Raw genomic sequence first — 19,167 nt, 5'->3', positions numbered from 1 at the left:
AATGCATACTGGAGCAGCCCTGTGAATGTATACTGGAGCAGCTCTGTGAATGTATACTGGAGCAGCCCTGTGACAAAATATAGCAACTTATTAAAATAACTAAAGCACGTAAGACAGGATGTCAGACAGGATAAAATACACTATCAGACAAGCTATCAGACACCCTATCGACAGGCTATCAGACAGGATATCAGACAGCCTATCGACAGGATATCAGACAGGATATCAGACAGGATATCAGACAGGCTATCAGACAGGATATCAGACAGGATATCAGACAGAATATCAGACAGGCTATCAGACAGGATATCAGACAGAATATCAGACAGGCTATCAGACAGGATATCAGACAGGATATCAGACAGCCTTTCGACAGGATATCAGACAGGATATCAGACAGGATATCAGACAGCCTATCGACAGGATATCAGACAGGCTATCAGACAGGCTATCAGACAGGATATCAGACAGGCTATCAGACAGGATATCAGACAGAATATCAGACACCCTATCGACAGGCTATCAGACAGGATATCAGACAGGATATCAGACAGAATATCAGACAGGCTATCAGACAGGATATCAGAAAGGATATCAGACAGGATATCAGACAGCCTATCGACAGGATATCAGACAGGATATCAGACAGGATATCAGACAGCTTATCGACAGGATATCAGACAGGATATCAGACAGGATATCAGACAGCTTATCGACAGGATATCAGACAGGCTATCAGACAGGCTATCAGACACCCTATCGACAGCCTATCGACAGGATATCAGACAGGCTATCAGACAGGATATCAGACAGGATATCAGACACCCTATCGACAGGCTATCAGGCACCCTATGAACAGGCTATCAGACAGGATATCAGACAGGCTATCAGACACCCTATCGACAGGCTGTCAGACACCCCATCGACAGGCTATCAGACAGGCTATCAGACAGGCTATCGACAGGCTATCAGACAGGCTATCAGACAGGATATCAGACAGGATATCAGACAGGCTATCAGACAGGCTATCAGACACCCTATCGACAGGCTATCAGACAGGCTATCAGACAGGATATCAGATAGGATATTAGACAGGATATCAGACAGAATATCAGACAGGTTTTCAGACAGGATATCAGACAGGATATCAGACCGGTTACTGTCCTTGTTGATGCAATAAAGGAGTGAAGATGTCTTGGATCACGGTTTGTGTGTGTATTTGTGTGTGTGTTTGTATGTGTTTGAGTGACAGTCATGTTCTGTTAAACATGGGAAAGCATACACACCCCTACCACCACCCCAACACACACACCCCTACCACCACCCCAACACACACACCCCTCTATCAATTTCACATGACTGGGCAGGGGCACAGCCATTGGTCGGCCTGGGAGGGCATAGGCCCACCCACTTTGGAGCCAGCTCCACCCACTGGGGAGCCAGACCCAGCCAATCAAAATGAGTTTTTCCCCATAGAAGGGCTTTATGACAGACAGAAATACTCCTCTTTGGACGTACTGCCAAATTCTCTAAAACGATGTTGGAGGCGGCTTATGGTAAAGAAATGAGCATTCGATTTTCTAGCAATAGCTAGAGATGGATATTCCTGCAGTCAACATGCCAATTGCAAGCTCCCTCAAAACTTGTGACATCTGTGACATTGTGTTATGTGACAAAACTGCTCGTTTTAGAGTGGCCTTTTATTGTCCCCGGCACAAGGTGCACCTGTGTAATGATCATGCTTTTTAATCAGCTTCTTGATATGCCACACCTGTCAGGTGGATGGATTATATTGACAAAGCTTTTTGTACTTCCCCTCTCTCCTTCTCTCCATATCGTTCCTTCTCTCCATCTCTCTATATCTTTCATTCTCTCCATCATTAGCATGTCTCCTACTCCCCCTATAAAGCCTGAGTGACCCCCCCCCCCCCCCCCCCCCCATCTATAATACAGGATGAGGAGTGACAGAAACCAGAAGTTAAACATTAGTAGTGGGTTATTCAGCAGCCTCTCCTCTCTACAGTAATGGCTTAAAGAAACAAAGCTCATCTGGAACCGCCCTTAACTGTCCCTGTGTACTGTAGACTGTCCCTGTGTACTGTAGACTACCCCTGTGTACTGTAGACTACCCCTGTGTACTGTAGACTACCCCTGTGTACTGTAGACCACCCCTGTGTACTGTAGACTACCCCTGTGTACTGTAGACTACCCCTCTGTACTGTAGACTACCCCTCTGTACTGTAGACTGTCCCTGTGTACTGTAGACTGTCCCTGTGTACTGTAGACTGTCCCTGTGTACTGTAGACTACCCCTGTGTACTGTAGACTACCCCTGTGTACTGTAGACTAACCCTGTGTACTGTAGACTACCCCTGTGTACTGTAGACCACCCCTGTGTACTGTAGACTACCCCTGTGTACTGTAGACTACCCCTCTGTACTGTAGACTACCCCTGTGTACTGTAGACTACCCCTCTGTACTGTAGACTACCCCTCTGTACTGTAGACTGTCCCTGTGTACTGTAGACTGTCCCTGTGTACTGTAGACTACCCCTGTGTACTGTAGACTACCCCTGTGTACTGTAGACTAACCCTGTGTACTGTAGACTACCCCTGTGTACTGTAGACCACCCCTGTGAACTGTAGACTACCCCTGTGTACTGTAGACTACCCCTCTGTACTGTAGACTACCCCTGTGTACTGTAGAATACCCCTGTGTACTGTAGACTAACCCTGTGTACTGTAGACTACCCCTCTGTACTGTAGACTACCCCTGTGTACTGTAGACTACCCCTGTGTACTGTAGACTACCCCTCTGTACTGTAGACTACCCCTCTGTACTGTAGACTACCCCTGTGTACTGCAGACTACCCCTCTGTACTGTAGACTACCCCTCTGTACTGTAGACTACCCCTGTGTACTGTAGACTACCCCTGTGTACTGTAGACTACCCCTGTGAACTGTAGACTACCCCTGTGTACTGTAGACTACCCCTGTGTACTGTAGACTACCCCTGTGTACTGTAGACTACCCCTGTGTACTGTAGACTACCCCTGTGAACTGTAGACTACCCCTTTGTACTGTAGACTACCCCTGTGTACTGTAGACTAACCCTGTGTACTGTAGACTACCCCTCTGTACTGTAGACTACCCCTGTGTACTGTAGACTACCCCTCTGTACTGTAGACTACCCCTCTGTACTGTAGACTACCCCTGTGTACTGTAGACTACCCCTGTAGACTACCCCTGTGTACTGTAGACTACCCCTGTGTACTCTAGACTACCACTCTGTTAATTTTAAGCAGCGTGGGATGTGTGTGTGTGTGTGTGTGTGTGTGTGTGTGTGTGTGTGTGTGTGTGTGTGTCTGTGTGTGTGTGTGTGTGTAGTGTGTGTGTGTGTGTGTGTAGTGTGTGTGTGTGTGTGTGTGTGTGTGTGTGTGTGTGTGTGTGTGTGTGTGTGTGTGGTGTGTGTCTGTGTGTGTGTGTGTGTGTGTAGTGTGTGTGTGTGTGTGTAGTGTGTAGTGTGTATGTGTATGTGTGTGTGTGTAGTGTGTAGTGTGTGTGTGTGTAGTGTGTTAGTGTATCACACACAGAGGCCTCCATTATATTACCCTGTGCTGATGATTGAGAAAGGACATGTTAATATATACATATATAACATATCAAAGGGGTTTCCTCTGCTTCTCCAGCCATAATAAAACCAGGTTCCCATGAACACATCTGTCATTAGAGGAAAACCCAAGAATTAATATGCATCTCAAATGCCACCCTATCCCCTATATAGTGCACTACTTTATACTAGAGTCCGATGGCACCCTATTCCCTATATAGTGCACTACTTTAGACCAGAGCCCTATGGGCCATTTGGGACTCAAGAGTACACAGCAATTACGGTTAACGTGCCTCGCTCAAGGGCACATCGACCAATTTTTTTTCTCACAAGGTCGGCTTGGGGATTCAAACCAGCGACCTTTCGGTTACTGTGCCCAACACTCTTTAAATATTGCTCTGAGGCATTGAAAGATGCCCTGTTGAATGATCTGAGGGGTTAAGGAATGTTTTAACAGCCAGAGGCTCTGTAGACACAACTCAGGAGCAGATCTTGGTTGAAATCACAGGAGGTTGTTGAGTGGAGGACGGCTCATAATAACGTCTGGACTGGAGCCAATGGAATATCATCAAACACATAGAACTCTGTTCTGTTTCAGCTGTTCTTTGTGCTTGTCTCCACCCCCCTCCCTCTCCGGGTGTCGTCCATCTTCCCCATTATCCCCTGTGTATTTATACCTGGGTTCTCTGTTTGTCTGTCGTCAGTTCGTTTATGTTTCGTCTAGCCTACCAGCGTTTTTCCCCTCGGCTCCTGTCTCTCGGTTGTTCCTGTTCTCTAGTTTTCCGGGTGTTGACCATTCTGCCTGACCCTGATCCTGACCCTGACCCTGCCTGCCGTCCTGTACCTTTTCCCCACTACTCTGGATTACCAACCTCTGCCTGACCCTGACCCTGACCCCTGCCTGACCCTGACCCTGAGCCTGCCTGCCGTCCTGTACCTTTTCCCCACTACTCTGGATTACCGACCTCTGCCTGACCCTGACCCTGACCCTGACCTGTGGGTTTACCTGTCCCTGTTTAAGGAATACACTTTAGTTTCTTCAAACACTGTCTGCACCTGGGTTATACCTTAAAACGTGATAGAAACCAAAGTGTTTGATGTATTTGATACTGATACTGCTCCAGCCATTACCACGAGACCATCCTCCCCAATTAAAAGGTGCCACCAATCACCTGTGGCTGAAATACTATTAGAAATCATTTATAACACTCTATCTGAGCTTGATTGAGCTTGACTGGCGCACTGGTTACAAAACCCCGCCCATCCAGGAAGACAAGAAGAAAAACATGCTGAAAGTATCGGAAAGATTTCAAATAGCATTTAAACCCAGGCCTGCTCAGGAGTGGGATGTAATGGCTTGTAATGGGTCCATGGAAACTTGTGGTAGTTCAAGCCCCTATGGTAGGGATAATGATTAAGGTCGATGATGTAACTCTATAGAATAAGCCTACATGATAAAGACTCCAATGTGTTAAATCTATACTAGTGAAACATCAGTCCAGAGCAACACTTGTACTGTAGGGCGTCTCTAAAGACTGTAAAACGTTGAAATCTGTACCCTGCTTGTAAATAAATATACAGGGCCTTGACCCCTTGACTTTGTCCACATGTTGTTATGTTACAGTCTAGTTCTAAAATGGATTAAAATCGTTTTTTTCCCCTCATCAATCTACACACAATACCCCATAATGACATCACAATACCCCATAATGACATCACAATACCCTATAATGACGAAGCAAAAACAGGTTTTTATAAATGTTTGCTAATTTATAAAAAATACAAAATAAAACTTAAATATCACATTTAACATAAGTATTCAGACCCTTTACTCAGTACTTTGTTGAAGCACCTTTGGCAGCGATTACAGCAATGAGTCTTCTTGGGTCTGAGGCTACAAGCTTGGCACACCTGTATTTAGGGAGTTTCTCCCATTCTTCTCTGCAGATCCTCAAGCTCTGTCAGGTTGGATGGGGAGAGTCGCTACACAGCTATTTTCACATCTCTAAAAGAGAAGTTAGATCGGGTTCAAGTCCGGGCTCTGGCTGGGCCACTCAAGGACATTCAGAGACTTGTCCTCAAGCCACTCCGGTATTGTCTTGGCTGTGTGCTTAGGGTCGTTGTCCTGTTGGAAGGTGAACCTTCACTCCAGTCTAAGGTCCTGAGCGTTTTCCCCAAGGATCTCTCTGTACTTTGATCTGTTCATCTTTCCCTCAATCCTGAGTAGTCTCCTAGTCCCTGCCGCTGAAAATCATCCCCACAGCATGATGCTGCAACCACCATGCTTCAGCGTAGGGATGGTGCCTACACCATGCTTCAGCGTAGGGATGGTTGCCTCCACCATGCTTCAGCGTAGGGATGGTGCCTACACCATGCTTCAGCGTAGGGATGGTTGCCTCCACCATGCTTCAGCGTAGGGATGGTGCCTACACCATGCTTCAGCGTAGGGATGGTGCCTACACCATGCTTCAGCGTAGGGATGGTGCCTACACCATGCTTCAGCGTAGGGATGGTGCCTCCACCATGCTTCAGCGTAGGGATGGTGCCTACACCATGCTTCAGTGTAGGGATGGTTGCCTCCACCATGCTTCAGCGTAGGGATGGTGCCAGGTTTCCTACAGACGTGACGCCTGGAACTTATTTCATTTAGCAGGCGTGCCTTAACAATTCCTTCGACCTCAAGGCCTGGTTTTTTCTCTGACATGCACTGTCAACTGTGGGACCTTATATAGACAGGTGTCTGCCTTTCCAAATCATGTCCATTGAATTTCATTTACCACAGGTGGACCCCAATCAAGTTGTAGAAACATCTCAAGGATGATCAATGGAAACAGGATGCACCTGAGCTCAATTTAGAATCTCATAGCTAAGGGTCTGAATACTTATTAAATATTAGGGTTAAAATGTATTTCTGTTTTTTTTTATTTTTAATACATTTGTAAGAATTTCTAAATAACAGTTTTTGCTTTGTCATTATTTGTGTGTAGATTGCTGAGGAATTAATTTTATTTAATCAATTTTAGAACTAGCCTGTAAACGTAAAAAATGTGGAAAAAGAGAAGGGGTCTGAACACTTTCCGAAGGCACTGAATATGATTCTCCCTGTGCTATGGTCTGAGACAGAGGTCGCAGGGTTAAGGAGAATTACAGGTGTAGGATCTTAATTTGACCTGTATTGGCGGAGCAAAAAATAATCCCGCTGCAACTGGATTTGAACATTTAGTCCATTGGTTGCTATATGGTTAGACTGTTAGCTGGTCAAAATGAGGCTACATAACATGTGGAATACTGTTCATATAACCGTGTGAGTTTGAACTTTCAGTGAATTCATGCCTTTCCCTGCGGCTCAGGAACAAAAGAGTGATCAAATTAAGATCCTGCATCTGTAGGTGTGAGTCTGTGTTGGAATTCTCAGTAGTGTTAGGATCTTACTCGTGTCAGAGGCCAGGGGTTAAGGGTCAGAAGTCTTACCGGTGTTGGGGTTGAGGCTGAAGCGTCCAGCGCCGTTCCCTGATTGGATGCTGTAGGACACTCGGCCGTTCTCTCCCTCATCCTCGTCACGAGCCATCACGTACACAACCACGAACCTGACAATACACAGAAACACACAGCAGATAGTCAGGACCTGGACCTTAAATATCCAGCCAGGTTCTTGGCATCAATCTTTTACTTTCATTTGTGATTCAGGCCTCAACCATGTCTCCTCTTGACAAGGTCTACAGATTTCTCCTCTTGACAAGGTCTACAGATTTCTCCTCATGTCTCCTCTTGACAAGGTCTACAGATTTCTCCTCATGTCTCCTCTTGACAAGGTCTACAGATTTCTCCTCATGTCTCCTCTTGACAAGGTCTACAGATTTCTCCTCATGTCTCCTCTGACAAGTTCTACAGATTTCTCCTAATGTCTCCTCTGACAAGGTCTACAGATTTCTCCTAATGTCTCCTCTTGACAAGGTCTACAGATTTCTCCTACTGTCTCCTCTTGACAAGGTCTACAGATTTCTCCTAATGTCTCCTCTGACAAGGTATACAGATTTCTCCTAATGTCTCCTCTTGACAAGGTCTACAGATGTCTCCTCTTGACAAGGTCTACAGATTTCTCCTCATGTCTCCTCTTGACAAGGTCTACAGATTTCTCCTCATGTCTCCTCTGACAAGGTCTACAGATTTCTCCTAATGTCTCCTCTTGACAAGGTCTACAGATTTCTCCTCTTGACAGGGTCTACAGATTTCTCCTCATGTCTCCTCTGACAAGGTCTACAGATTTCTCCTCATGTCTCCTCTTGACAAGGTCTACAGATTTCTCCTCATGTCTCCTCTGACAAGGTCTACAGATTTCTCCTCATGTCTCCTCTGACAAGGTCTACAGATTTCTCCTCATGTCTCCTCTGACAAGGTCTACAGATTTCTCCTCATGTCTCCTCTGACAAGGTCTACAGATTTCTCCTCATGTCTCCTCTGACAAGGTCTACAGATTTCTCCTCATGTCTCCTCTGACAACGTCTACAGATTTCTCCTCATGTCTCCTCTGACAAGGTCTACAGATTTCTCCTCTTGACAAGGTCTACAGATTTCTCCTCATGTCTCCTCTGACAAGGTCTACAGATTTCTCCTCATGTCTCCTCTTGACAAGGTCTACAGATGCATACACGGTATCTGGACTAGACTATGGACAGCTCAACTTCTTAGATTATAGGGGTATATTCTCCCCTATAATGTTGTGTTTTAAATCATTTGAATGAGATATGCCTCCTAGTGAATGTGTTGCTCACCCGACCGGCTGGTCTTCCATAACACTGACGGCGGAGGACGAGCCGAACACGGGAGCGTTGTCATTCTCGTCCGTCACAAACACCCGGGCCGTCACCGACCCCCAGCGCCGCGCGGACACGTCCTCCGCCTGGTCGGTCGCCCTGACAACCAGGTAGAGGGAGGACGTGGTCTCGTGATCTAACTTCTGACCCAAGGTCAGGACCCCAGTGGAAGGGTCAAGGGTCAGGAGGTGAAGGGAGTCAGGCCAGCGGTGCTGGATTGAGTAACGCAGCTCGCTGTTGGGACCACTGCCGTCCTAAAAGAACAGAGACATGAGAACATCCGATTAACATAATGACACCTAAAATAGGAGTTTTCAGAGACATTATCTTATCAGGCCAACTCTTGAGATTTTGATAGTTAATAGCAACAACCTGAAAAGACATCATACCTTTAACTCCCACAGTGAGGTAATTCCTGCCCTGATATTGAAACCCCAACATGCTATCTCTTCTCCCCCATTTCTCAATTTATCAGATGATTGATTATATTTTACTATTTTATTATCTTTTATTTTATTATATAACCTACTACTGTCCCACCTTATCAGCAGCCTGGAAGGTGTAGATGGAGGCTCCCGGCTGGGTGTTCTCTGGTATCACTATGGTAACGGGGTCCTCGGTGAACTGGGGGGCGTGGTCATTGCTGTCTTGGACGTTAATGTCCAGCTGTACTCTGTGACTGCTGGGGTACGCCAGCGTGAAATCTGATACCTCCACATGCAGAGTGTACCTGGAATGAGAGAGGGATGGATGGATGGGAGAGAGAGAGAGAGAGAGAGAGAGAGAGAGGGAGAGAGAGAGACAAAGAGAGAGAGAATGAGAGAATGAGAGAGACAGAGAGAGAATGAGAGAGAGAGAGAGAGAGAGAGAGAGAGAGAGAGAGAGAGAGAGAAAGAGACAGAGACAGAGACAGAGACAGAGAGAGAGAGAGACAGAGACAGAGACAGAGACAGAGACAGAGACAGAGACAGAGACAGAGAGAGACAGAGAGAGACAGAGACAGAGACAGAGACAGAGACAGAGACAGAGAGCGAGAGAGAGAGAGAGAGAGAGAGAGAGAGAATGAGAGAATGAGAGAGACAGAGAGAGAATGAGAGAGAGAGACAGAGAGAGAGATACAGAGAGAGAGAGAGAGAGAGAGAGAGAGAGAGAGAGAGAGAGAGAGAGACAGAGAGAGAGAGAGAGAGAGAGAGCGAGAGAGAGAGAGAGAGAGAGAGAGAAAGAGAGAGACAGTCAAGTCAAGTCAAGTTGAGATAGAAGTAAATGATAGAAAAAGGAAATCTCCTCTCAACTCCCAGATGTATCCCGTATAATAGGTTTAATAAAGATGTAATGAAGAACAGGAGAAACTAGCAGGTTCACCTGTCCCCTTCCTCATAGTCCAGTACTCTGACCAGGTACACGTCTCCCGTAACCCGGTCAACCATGAACGTCCCCTTCCGGTCCGTCCCGCCCACCACCACGTACGTCACCTGACCGTCCAACGACAGCGTGTCACGCTGGTCATGTGACCGGACGGAGCCAATGACAGAGCCTGGGGCGACGCCCTCCACTGAGTTGAGAGTCATGGACAGAGTGTTCTTGGCAGAAGACTTACTGGAACTCAGGACCTGCAGATGAAGACAGATAGAGTGTGTTCAATCCAGTTCGATCCAGTTCAATCCAGTTCAATCCAGTTTGATCCAGTTTGATCCAGTTAGATCCATTTCAATTTAATTCAATGCAACTGGGAACCCATTTAAAATGGGTGTGAAAGCAGGGCAAAGTACTTAAAGTACCAGTCAAACATTTGGACACACCTACTCATTCAAGTTTTTTTTTTTTATTAGATTTGTTTTACTATTTTCTCCATTTGTAGAATAATAATAGTGAAGACATCAAAACTATGAAACAACACATATGGAATCAAATAGTAATCCCCAAAAAGTGTTACAAAAATCTAAATATATTTTAGATTCTTTAAAGTAGCCACCCTTTGCCTTGATGACAGTTTGCACACTCTTGGCATTCTCTCAACCAGCTTCATGAGGTAGTCACCTGGAATGCATTTCAATTAGCAGGTGTGCCTTGTTAAAAAAAGTTAATATGTGGAATTTCTTTCCTTCTTAATGCGTTTGAGCCAATCAGCCGTGTTGTGACAAGGTAGGGGTGGTATACAGAAGATAGCCCTAATTTGGTAACCTAGTGGTTAGAGTGTAGAGGTGGCAGGTAGTCTAGTGGTTAGAGCGTAGAGGTGGCAGGTAGCCTAGTGGTTAGAGTGTAGAGGTGGCAGGTAGCCTAGTGGTTAGAGTGTAGGGGCGGCAGGTAGCCTAGTGGTTAGAGTGTAGAGGTGGCAGGTAGCCTAGTGGTTAGAGTGTTGGGGCGTCAGGTAGGCTAGTGGTTAGAGTGTAGGGGCGGCAGGTAGCCTAGTGGTTAGAGTGTTGGGGCGGCAGGGTAACCTAGTGGTTAGAGTGTAGGGGCGGCAGGTAGCCTAGTGGTTAGAGTGTTGGGGCGGCAGGTAGCCTAGTGGTTAGAGCGTAGGGGCGGTAGGTAGTCTAGTGGTTAGAGTGTAGAGGCGGCAGGTAGCCTAGTGGTTAGAGTGTTGGGGCTGCAGGTAGCCTAGTGGTTAGAGCGTAGGGGCGGTAGGTAGTCTAGTGGTTAGAGTGTAGAGGCGGCAGGTAGCCTAGTGGTTAGAGTGTTGGGGCGGCAGGGTAACCTAGTGGTCAGAGTGTTGGACTAATAACCAAAAGGTTGCTGGATCGAATCCCTGACCTGACAAAGTAGAAATGTGTTGTTCTGCCCCTGAACAAGGCAGTTAACTCACTGTTCCCCTGAACAGGCAGTTAACCCACTGTTCCCCTGAAGAAGGCAGTTAACCCACTGTTCCCCTGAACAAGGCAGTTAACCCACTGTTCCCCTGAACAGGCAGTTAACCCACTGTTCCCCTGAACAAGGCAGTTAACCCACAGTTCCCCTGAACAAGGCAGTTAACCCACTGTTGCCCTGAACAAGGCAGTTAACCCACTGTTCCCCTGAACAAGGCAGTTAACCCACTGTTCCCCTGAACAAGGCAGTTAACCCACTGTTCCCCTGAACAAGGCAGTTAACCCACTGTTCCCCTGAACAAGGCAGTTAACCCACTGTTCCCCTGAACAAGGCAGTTAACACACTGTTCCCCTGAACAAGGCAGCTAACCCACTGTTCCCCTGAACAAGGCAGTTAACCCACTGTTCCCCTGAACAAGGCAGTTAACCCACTGTTCCCCTGAACAAGGCAGTTAACCCACTGTTCCCCTGAACAAGGCAGTTAACCCACTGTTCCCCTGAACAAGGCAGTTAACCCACTGTTCCCCTGAACAAGGCAGTTAACCCACTGTTCCCCTGAACAAGGCAGTTAACCCACTGTTCCCTGAACAAGGCAGTTAACACACTGTTCCCCTGAACAAGGCAGTTAACCCACTGTTCCCCTGAACAAGGCAGTTAACCCACTGTTCCCCTGAACAAGGCAGTTAACCCACTGTTCCCCTGAACAAGGCAGTTAACCCACTGTTCCTAGGCTGTCATTGTAAACACGAATCTGTTCTTAACTGACTTGCCTAGTTACATTTTAAAAATATATATATTTATATATAAAAAAAAAAATGAGTTACCAGCCTCAGACATTGCAGCCCAGATAAATGCTTCACAGAGTAACAGACGCATCTCAACATCAACAGAATCAGGCATTCCTGGTCAAATTGCAGCAAAGAAATCACCACTAAAGGACACCAATAAGAAGAGACTTGCTTGGGCCAAGAAACACGAGCAATGGACATTAGACCAGTGGAAATCTGTCCTTTGGTTTTCAGTCCAAATTTGAGATTTTCGGTTCCAACCGCCGTGTCTTTGTGAGACGCAGTGTAGGTGAACGGATGATCTCCGCATGTGTGGTTCCCACCGTGAAGCATGGAGGAGGAGGTGTGATGGTGTGGGGATGCTTTGCTGGTGACACTGTCATCCCATCTAGTTTGTGCTTAGTGGGACTATCATCTGTTTTTCAACAGGACAATGATCCAACACACCTCCAAGCTGTGTAAGGGCTATTTGACCAAGAAGGAGAGTGATGGAGTGCTCCATTAGATGACCTGGCCTCCACAATCACCTGACCTCAACCCAATTGAGATGGTTTGAGATGAGTTTGACCACAGAGTGAAGGAAAAGCAGCCAACAAGTACTCAACATATGTGGGAACTCCATCAAGACTGTTGGAAAAGCATTCCAGGTGAAGCTGGTTGAGAGAATAACAAGAGTGTGCAAAGCGGTCATCGAGGCAAAGGGTGGCTACTTTGAAGAATATAAAATATATTTTGATTTGTTTTGAACTCTTTTCTGGTTACTACATGACTCCATATGTGTTATCTCATAGGTGTGATGTGTTATCTCATAGTTGTGATGTGTTATCTCATAGTTGTGATGTGTTATCTCATAGTTGTGATGTGTTATCTCATAGTTGTGATGTGTTATCTCATAGTTGTGATGTGTTATCTCATAGTTGTGATGTGTTATCTCACAGTTGTGATGTGTTATCTCATAGTTGTGATGTGTTATCTCATAGTTGTGATGTGTTATCTCATAGTTGTGATGTGTTATCTCATAGTTGTGATGTGTTATCTCATAGTTGTGATGTGTTATCTCATAGTTGTGATGTGTTATCTCATAGTTGTGATGTGTTATCTCATAGTTGTGATGTCTTCACTATTATTCTACAATGTAGAAAATAGTAAAAAAATAAAATAAAGAAAAACCCTTGAATGAGTAGGTGTGTCCAAACTTTAGACTGGTACTGTATAATTCAACTCCATTCACTGTAATACAATTCATCATCTGCTTTATGCTTGTCAAAATGAATTGACTCAGACCGACAAGTCCCCCCAGGTTTGAACGGCTGAAATACCCCTCTGAAGAAATCAACCATGTCTGGAGGGAGAGTGACAGAGAGGGACTCGAAGGAGACAGACAGACAGTTGTCCAGATGTTGTCTGTCAGTGACTATAACAGTAAAAAATGTTTTGTCCCAACAGCCTTAAACGATGATTTTCCAACAGACATAGGTGTGTCCCAACTGGCACCCTATGTACTGCACTACTTTAGAACAGAGTCCTATTGCACCCTATTCCCTATATATAGTGCACTACTTTAGACCAGAGCCCTATAGAACCCTATTCCCTATATAGTGCACTACTTTAGACCAGAGTCCTATTGCACCCTATTCCCTATATAGTGCACTACTTTAGACAAGAGCCCTATGGCACCCTATTCCCTATATAGTGCACTACTTTAGACCAGAGCCCTATGGCACCCTAGTCCCTATATAGTGCACTACTTTTGACCAGAGACCTATGGCACCCTAGTCCCTATATAGTGCACTACTTTTGACCAGAGACCTATGGCTATCGGTCAGGCCAACACGCTATCGGTCAGGCCAACACGCTATCGGGCAGGCCAACAAGCTATCGGTCAGGCCAACACGCTATCGGGCAGGCCAACACGCTATCGGTCAGAACAACATGCTATCGGGCAGGCCAACACGCTATCGGTCAGGCCAACACGCTATCGGTCAGGCCAACACGCTATCGGTCAGGCCAACACGCTATCGGTCAGGCCAACACGCTATCGGGCAGGCCAACACGCTATCGGTCAGGCCAAGACGCTATCGGGCAGGCCAACACGCTATCGGGCAGGCCAACACGCTATCGGTCAGGCCAACACGCTATCGGTCAGGCCAACACGCTATCGGTCAGGCCAACACGCTATCGGTCAGGCCAACACGCTATCGGGCAGGCCAACACGCTATCGGTCAGGCCAACACGCTATCGGGCAGGCCAACACGCTATCGGTCAGGCCAACACGCTATCGGGCAGGCCAACACGCTATCGGGCAGGCCAACACGCTATCGGTCAGGCTAACACGCTATCGGGCAGGCCAACACGCTATCGGGCAGGCCAACACGCTATCGGGCAGGCCAACACGCTATCGGGCAGGCCAACACGCTATTGGTCAGGCCAACACGCTATCGGGCAGGCCAACACGCGATCGGTCAGGCCAACACGCTATCGGTCAGGCCAACACGCTATCGGGCAGGCCAACACGCTATCGGTCAGGCCAACACGCTATCGGTCAGGCCAACACGCTATCGGGCAGGCCAACACGCTATCGGGCAGGCCAACACGCTATCGGGCAGGCCAACACGCTATCGGTCAGGCCAACAAGCTATCGGGCAGGCCAACACGCTATCGGTCAGGCCCAACACGCTATCGGGCAGGCCAACACGCTATCGGGCAGGCCAACACGCTATCGGGCAGGCCAACACGCTATCGGGCAGGCCAACACGCTATCGGTCAGGCCAACAAGCTATCGGTCAGGCCAACACGCTATCGGGCAGGCCAACACGCTATCGGGCAGGCCAACACGCTATCGGGCAGGCCAACACGCTATCGGGCAGGCCAACAAGCTATCGGTCAGGCCAACACGCTATCGGGCAGGCCAACACGCTATCGGGCAGGCCAACACGCTATCGGGCAGGCCAACACGCTATCGGGCAGGCCAGCACGCTATCGGGCAGGCCAACACGCTATCGGTCAGGCCAACACGCTATCGGTCAGGCCAACACGCTATCGGGCAGGCCAACACGCTATCGGGCAGGCCAACACGCTATCGGGCAGGCCAACACGCTATCGGGCAGGCCAGCACGCTATCGGGCAGGCCAACACGCTATCGGTCAGGCCAACACGCTATCGGTCAGGCCAACACGCTATCGGTCAGGCCAACACGCTATCGGGCAGGCCAACACGCTATCGGGCAGGCCAACAAGCTATCGGTCAGGCCAACACGCTATCGGTCAGGCCAACACGCTATCGGTCAGGCCAACACGCTATCGGTCAGGCCAACACGCTATCGGTCAGGCCAACACGCTATCGGTCAGGCCAACATGCTATCGGTCAGGCCAACACACTATCGGTCAGGCCAACACGCTATCGGTCAGGCCAACAAGCTATCGGGCAGGCCAACACGCTATCGGTCAGGCCAACACGCTATCGGTCAGGCCAACACGCTATCGGTCAGCTCTATGTTGACCCTAGTGGTGGGGATGTGTGTGTGTGTGTGTGTGTGTATGTCTCTGTGTGTGCGTGTGCGTGTGTGTGTGTGTGGTGTGCGTACGTGCGTGCATGTGTGCGTGTGTGCGTGTGTGCATGTGTGTGTGTGTGTGTGTGTGTGTGTGGTGTGCGTGCGTGCGTGCGTGTGTGTGTGTGTGTAAAACACACCAGAGCTTTTGAAACTGACTGGCAATAATAATCCCATTTCCTCTGATGTCTGCATCGTGTACATTTCTGGAGACCACTGGAGGAAAAGAGTCATGATAATTAACAGAGATCCCAAACAGCTCCCTCTTCCCTAGATAGTCCACTACTGTTGACCAGGGCCTTAGGGAATAGAGGGCTGAGTGTGTGTGTGTGTGCGTGCCTGTGTGAGTGTGGTGTGTGTGATCTTACTGCCAGACACACAGCAGAGTACCCCAAGTCTTGAGTGTGTGTGTGGTGTGTGTGTGTGTGTGTGTGGTGTATGTGTGGTGTGTGTGTGTGTGTGTGTGTGTGTGGTGTGTGTGTGTGTGTGTGGTGTGTGTGTGTGTGTGTGGTGTGTGTGTGCCTGTGATCTTACTGCCAGACACGCAGAGCAAAGTAGTACTGCTAATGCTGACAGGCCTAACCACATATCTAGTAACAGGGTGAATCGGGTGAATCAGGTGAATCGGGTGAATCAGGTGAATCGGGTGAATCAGGTGAATCAGGTGTGTTAGGGCTGGACTAGAGCAATGGCAGGAGCATCCGACTGAGCGAGTTCAGAAAGACTGGCGCAGAAGGACAACTCTCAGGTAGATTAATGAGAGGAGAGTTGTTGTACCGTAGGTGCCCTGCAGGGCTTCTCACCTTGGCTTTTGGTTACACTATATACCTATATACTATATACCTCTTCTGGTAACAGAAAACATGGCCTGGGATTGAAATACTTTTCTGTTTTTCACAGGCAAGGATTCAACTCTCGTTTTTTCTCTCTCTATTTCAGACTCTCTGGACTTCTACACTTCTCACACAGATGATGTAAATGAGACCCCAAGTGTTTAACACAAGGAGAGAGCAGAGGAGGACAGAACAGAACCAGCAGAGAGAGAGCAGAGGAGGACAGAACAGAACCAGCAGAGAGAGAGAGCAGAGGAGGACAGAACAGAACTAGCAGAGAGAGAGAGAGCAGAGGAGGACAGAACATAACCAGCAGAGAGAGAGAGAGCAGAGGAGGACAGAAAAGAACCAGCAGAGAGAGCAGAGGAGGTCAGAACAGAACCAGCAGAGAGAGAGAGAGCAGAGGAGGACAGAACAGAACCAGCAGAGAGAGCAGAGGAGGACAGAACAGAACTAGCAGAGAGAGCGCAGAGGAGGACAGAACAGAACCAGCAGAGAGAGAGAGAGCAGAGGAGGACAGAACAGAACCAGCAGAGAGAGAGCAGAGGAGGACAGAACAGAACCAGCAGAGAGAGACAGAGCAGAGGAGGTCAGAACAGAACCAGCAGAGGTACTGCATCCTTCTGGAGGTCGTGTGTGTGTGTGTGTGTGTGTGTGTGTGTGTGTGTGATCTTACTGCCAGACACACAGCAGAGTACCCCAAGTCTTGAGTGTGTGTGTGGTGTGTGTGTGTGTGTGTGTGCCTGTGATCTTACTGCCAGAGACACAGAGCAAAGTAGTACTGCTAATGCTGACAGGCCTAACCACATATCTAGTAACAGGGTGAATCGGGTGAATCAGGTGAATCGGGTGAATCAGGTGAATCGGGTGAATCAGGTGAATCAGGTGTGTTAGGGCTGGACTAGAGCAATGGCAGGAGCATCCGACTGAGCGAGTTCAGAAAGACTGGCGCAGAAGGACAACTCTCAGGTAGATTAATGAGAGGAGAGTTGTTGTACCGTAGGTGCCCTGCAGGGCTTCTCACCTTGGCTTTTGGTTACACTATATACCTATATACTATATACCTCTTCTGGTAACAGAAAACATGGCCTGGGATTGAAATACTTTTCTGTTTTTCACAGGCAAGGATTCAACTCTCGTTTTTTCTCTCTCTATTTCAGACTCTCTGGACTTCTACACTTCTCACACAGATGATGTAAATGAGACCCCAAGTGTTTAACACAAGGAGAGAGCAGAGGAGGACAGAACAGAACCAACAGAGAGAGAGCAGAGGAGGACAGAACAGAACCAGCAGAGAGAGAGAGCAGAGGAGGACAGAACAGAACTAGCAGAGAGAGAGAGAGCAGAGGAGGACAGAACATAACCAGCAGAGAGAGAGAGAGCAGAGGAGGACAGAAAAGAACCAGCAGAGAGAGCAGAGGAGGTCAGAACAGAACCAGCAGAGAGAGAGAGAGCAGAGGAGGACAGAACAGAACCAGCAGAGAGAGCAGAGGAGGACAGAACAGAACTAGCAGAGAGAGAGCAGAGGAGGACAGAACAGAACCAGCAGAGAGAGAGAGAGCAGAGGAGGACAGAACAGAACCAGCAGAGAGAGAGCAGAGGAGGACAGAACAGAACCAGCAGAGAGAGACAGAGCAGAGGAGGTCAGAACAGAACCAGCAGAGGTACTGCATCCTTCTGGAGGTCGTGTGTGTGTGTGTGTGTGTGTGTGTGTGTGTGTGTGTGTGATCTTACTGCCAGACACACAGCAGAGTACCCCAAGTCTTGAGTGTGTGTGTGGTGTGTGTGTGTGTGTGTGTGCCTGTGATCTTACTGCCAGAGACACAGAGCAAAGTAGTACTGCTAATGCTGACAGGCCTAACCACATATCTAGTAACAGGGTGAATCAGGTGAATCGGGTGAATCAGGTGAATCAGGTGTGTTAGGTCTGGACTAGAGCAATGGCAGGAGCATCCGACTGAGCGAGTTCAGAAAGACTGGCGCAGAAGGACAACTCTCAGGTAGATTAATGAGAGGAGAGTTGTTGTACCGTAGGTGCCCTGCAGGGCTTCTCACCTTGGCTTTTGGTTACACTATATACCTATATACTATATACCTCCTCTGGTAACAGAAAACATGGCCTGGGATTGAAATACTTTTCTGTTTTTCACAGGCAATGATTCAACTCTCGTTTTCTCTCTCTCTATTTCAGACTCTCTGGACTTCTACACTTCTCACACAGATGATGTAAATGAGACCCCAAGTGTTTAACACAAGGAGAGAGCAGAGGAGGACAGAACAGAACTAGCAGAGAGAGAGCAGAGGAGGACAGAACAGAACCAGCAGAGAGAGAGCAGAGGAGGACAGAACAAAACTAGCAGAGAGAGAGAGCAGAGGAGGACAGAACAGAACCAGCAGAGAGAGAGAGAGCAGAGGAGGACAGAACAGAACCAGCAGAGAGAGAGCAGAGGAGGACAGAACAGAACCAGCAGAGAGAGAGCAGAGGAGGACAGAACAGAACTAGCAGAGAGAGAGAGAGCAGAGGAGGACAGAACAGAACCAGCAGAGAAAGAGCAGAGGAGGACAGAACAGAACCAGCAGAGAGAGAGCAGAGGAGGACAGAACAGAACCAGCAGAGAGAGAGCAGAGGAGGACAGAACAGAACTAGCAGAGAGAGAGAGAGCAGAGGAGGACAGAACAGAACCAGCAGAGAGAGAGCAGAGGAGGACAGAACAGAACTAGCAGAGAGAGAGAGAGCAGAGAAGGACAGAACAGAACCAGCAGAGAGAGAGCA

The 19,167-nt window shown here is 48.0% G+C and overlaps 1 protein-coding gene across 1 annotated transcript in view; it reads right to left on the bottom strand.

Annotated features, from left to right (window-relative positions):
* dchs1b (dachsous cadherin-related 1b) overlaps positions 1–19,167 on the bottom strand; it is a 245,174-nt gene that overhangs the window by 41,974 nt on the left and 184,033 nt on the right. The window contains exons 15-18 of the mRNA XM_036967976.2: positions 9,785–10,032; positions 8,963–9,152; positions 8,381–8,676; positions 7,080–7,195 (exon numbers count right to left, since the gene is read on the bottom strand). Of these exons, the coding sequence (XP_036823871.2) occupies positions 7,080–7,195; positions 8,381–8,676; positions 8,963–9,152; positions 9,785–10,032 (850 nt within the window). The remainder of the gene's footprint in view (positions 1–7,079; positions 7,196–8,380; positions 8,677–8,962; positions 9,153–9,784; positions 10,033–19,167) is intronic.

Source organism: Oncorhynchus mykiss, chromosome 29 (genome assembly GCF_057628025.1).
Source record: "Oncorhynchus mykiss isolate SJ-2025 chromosome 29, ASM5762802v1, whole genome shotgun sequence".
NCBI lineage: Eukaryota > Metazoa > Chordata > Actinopteri > Salmoniformes > Salmonidae > Oncorhynchus > Oncorhynchus mykiss.
This window is presented reverse-complemented; position numbering and strand designations above follow the sequence as displayed.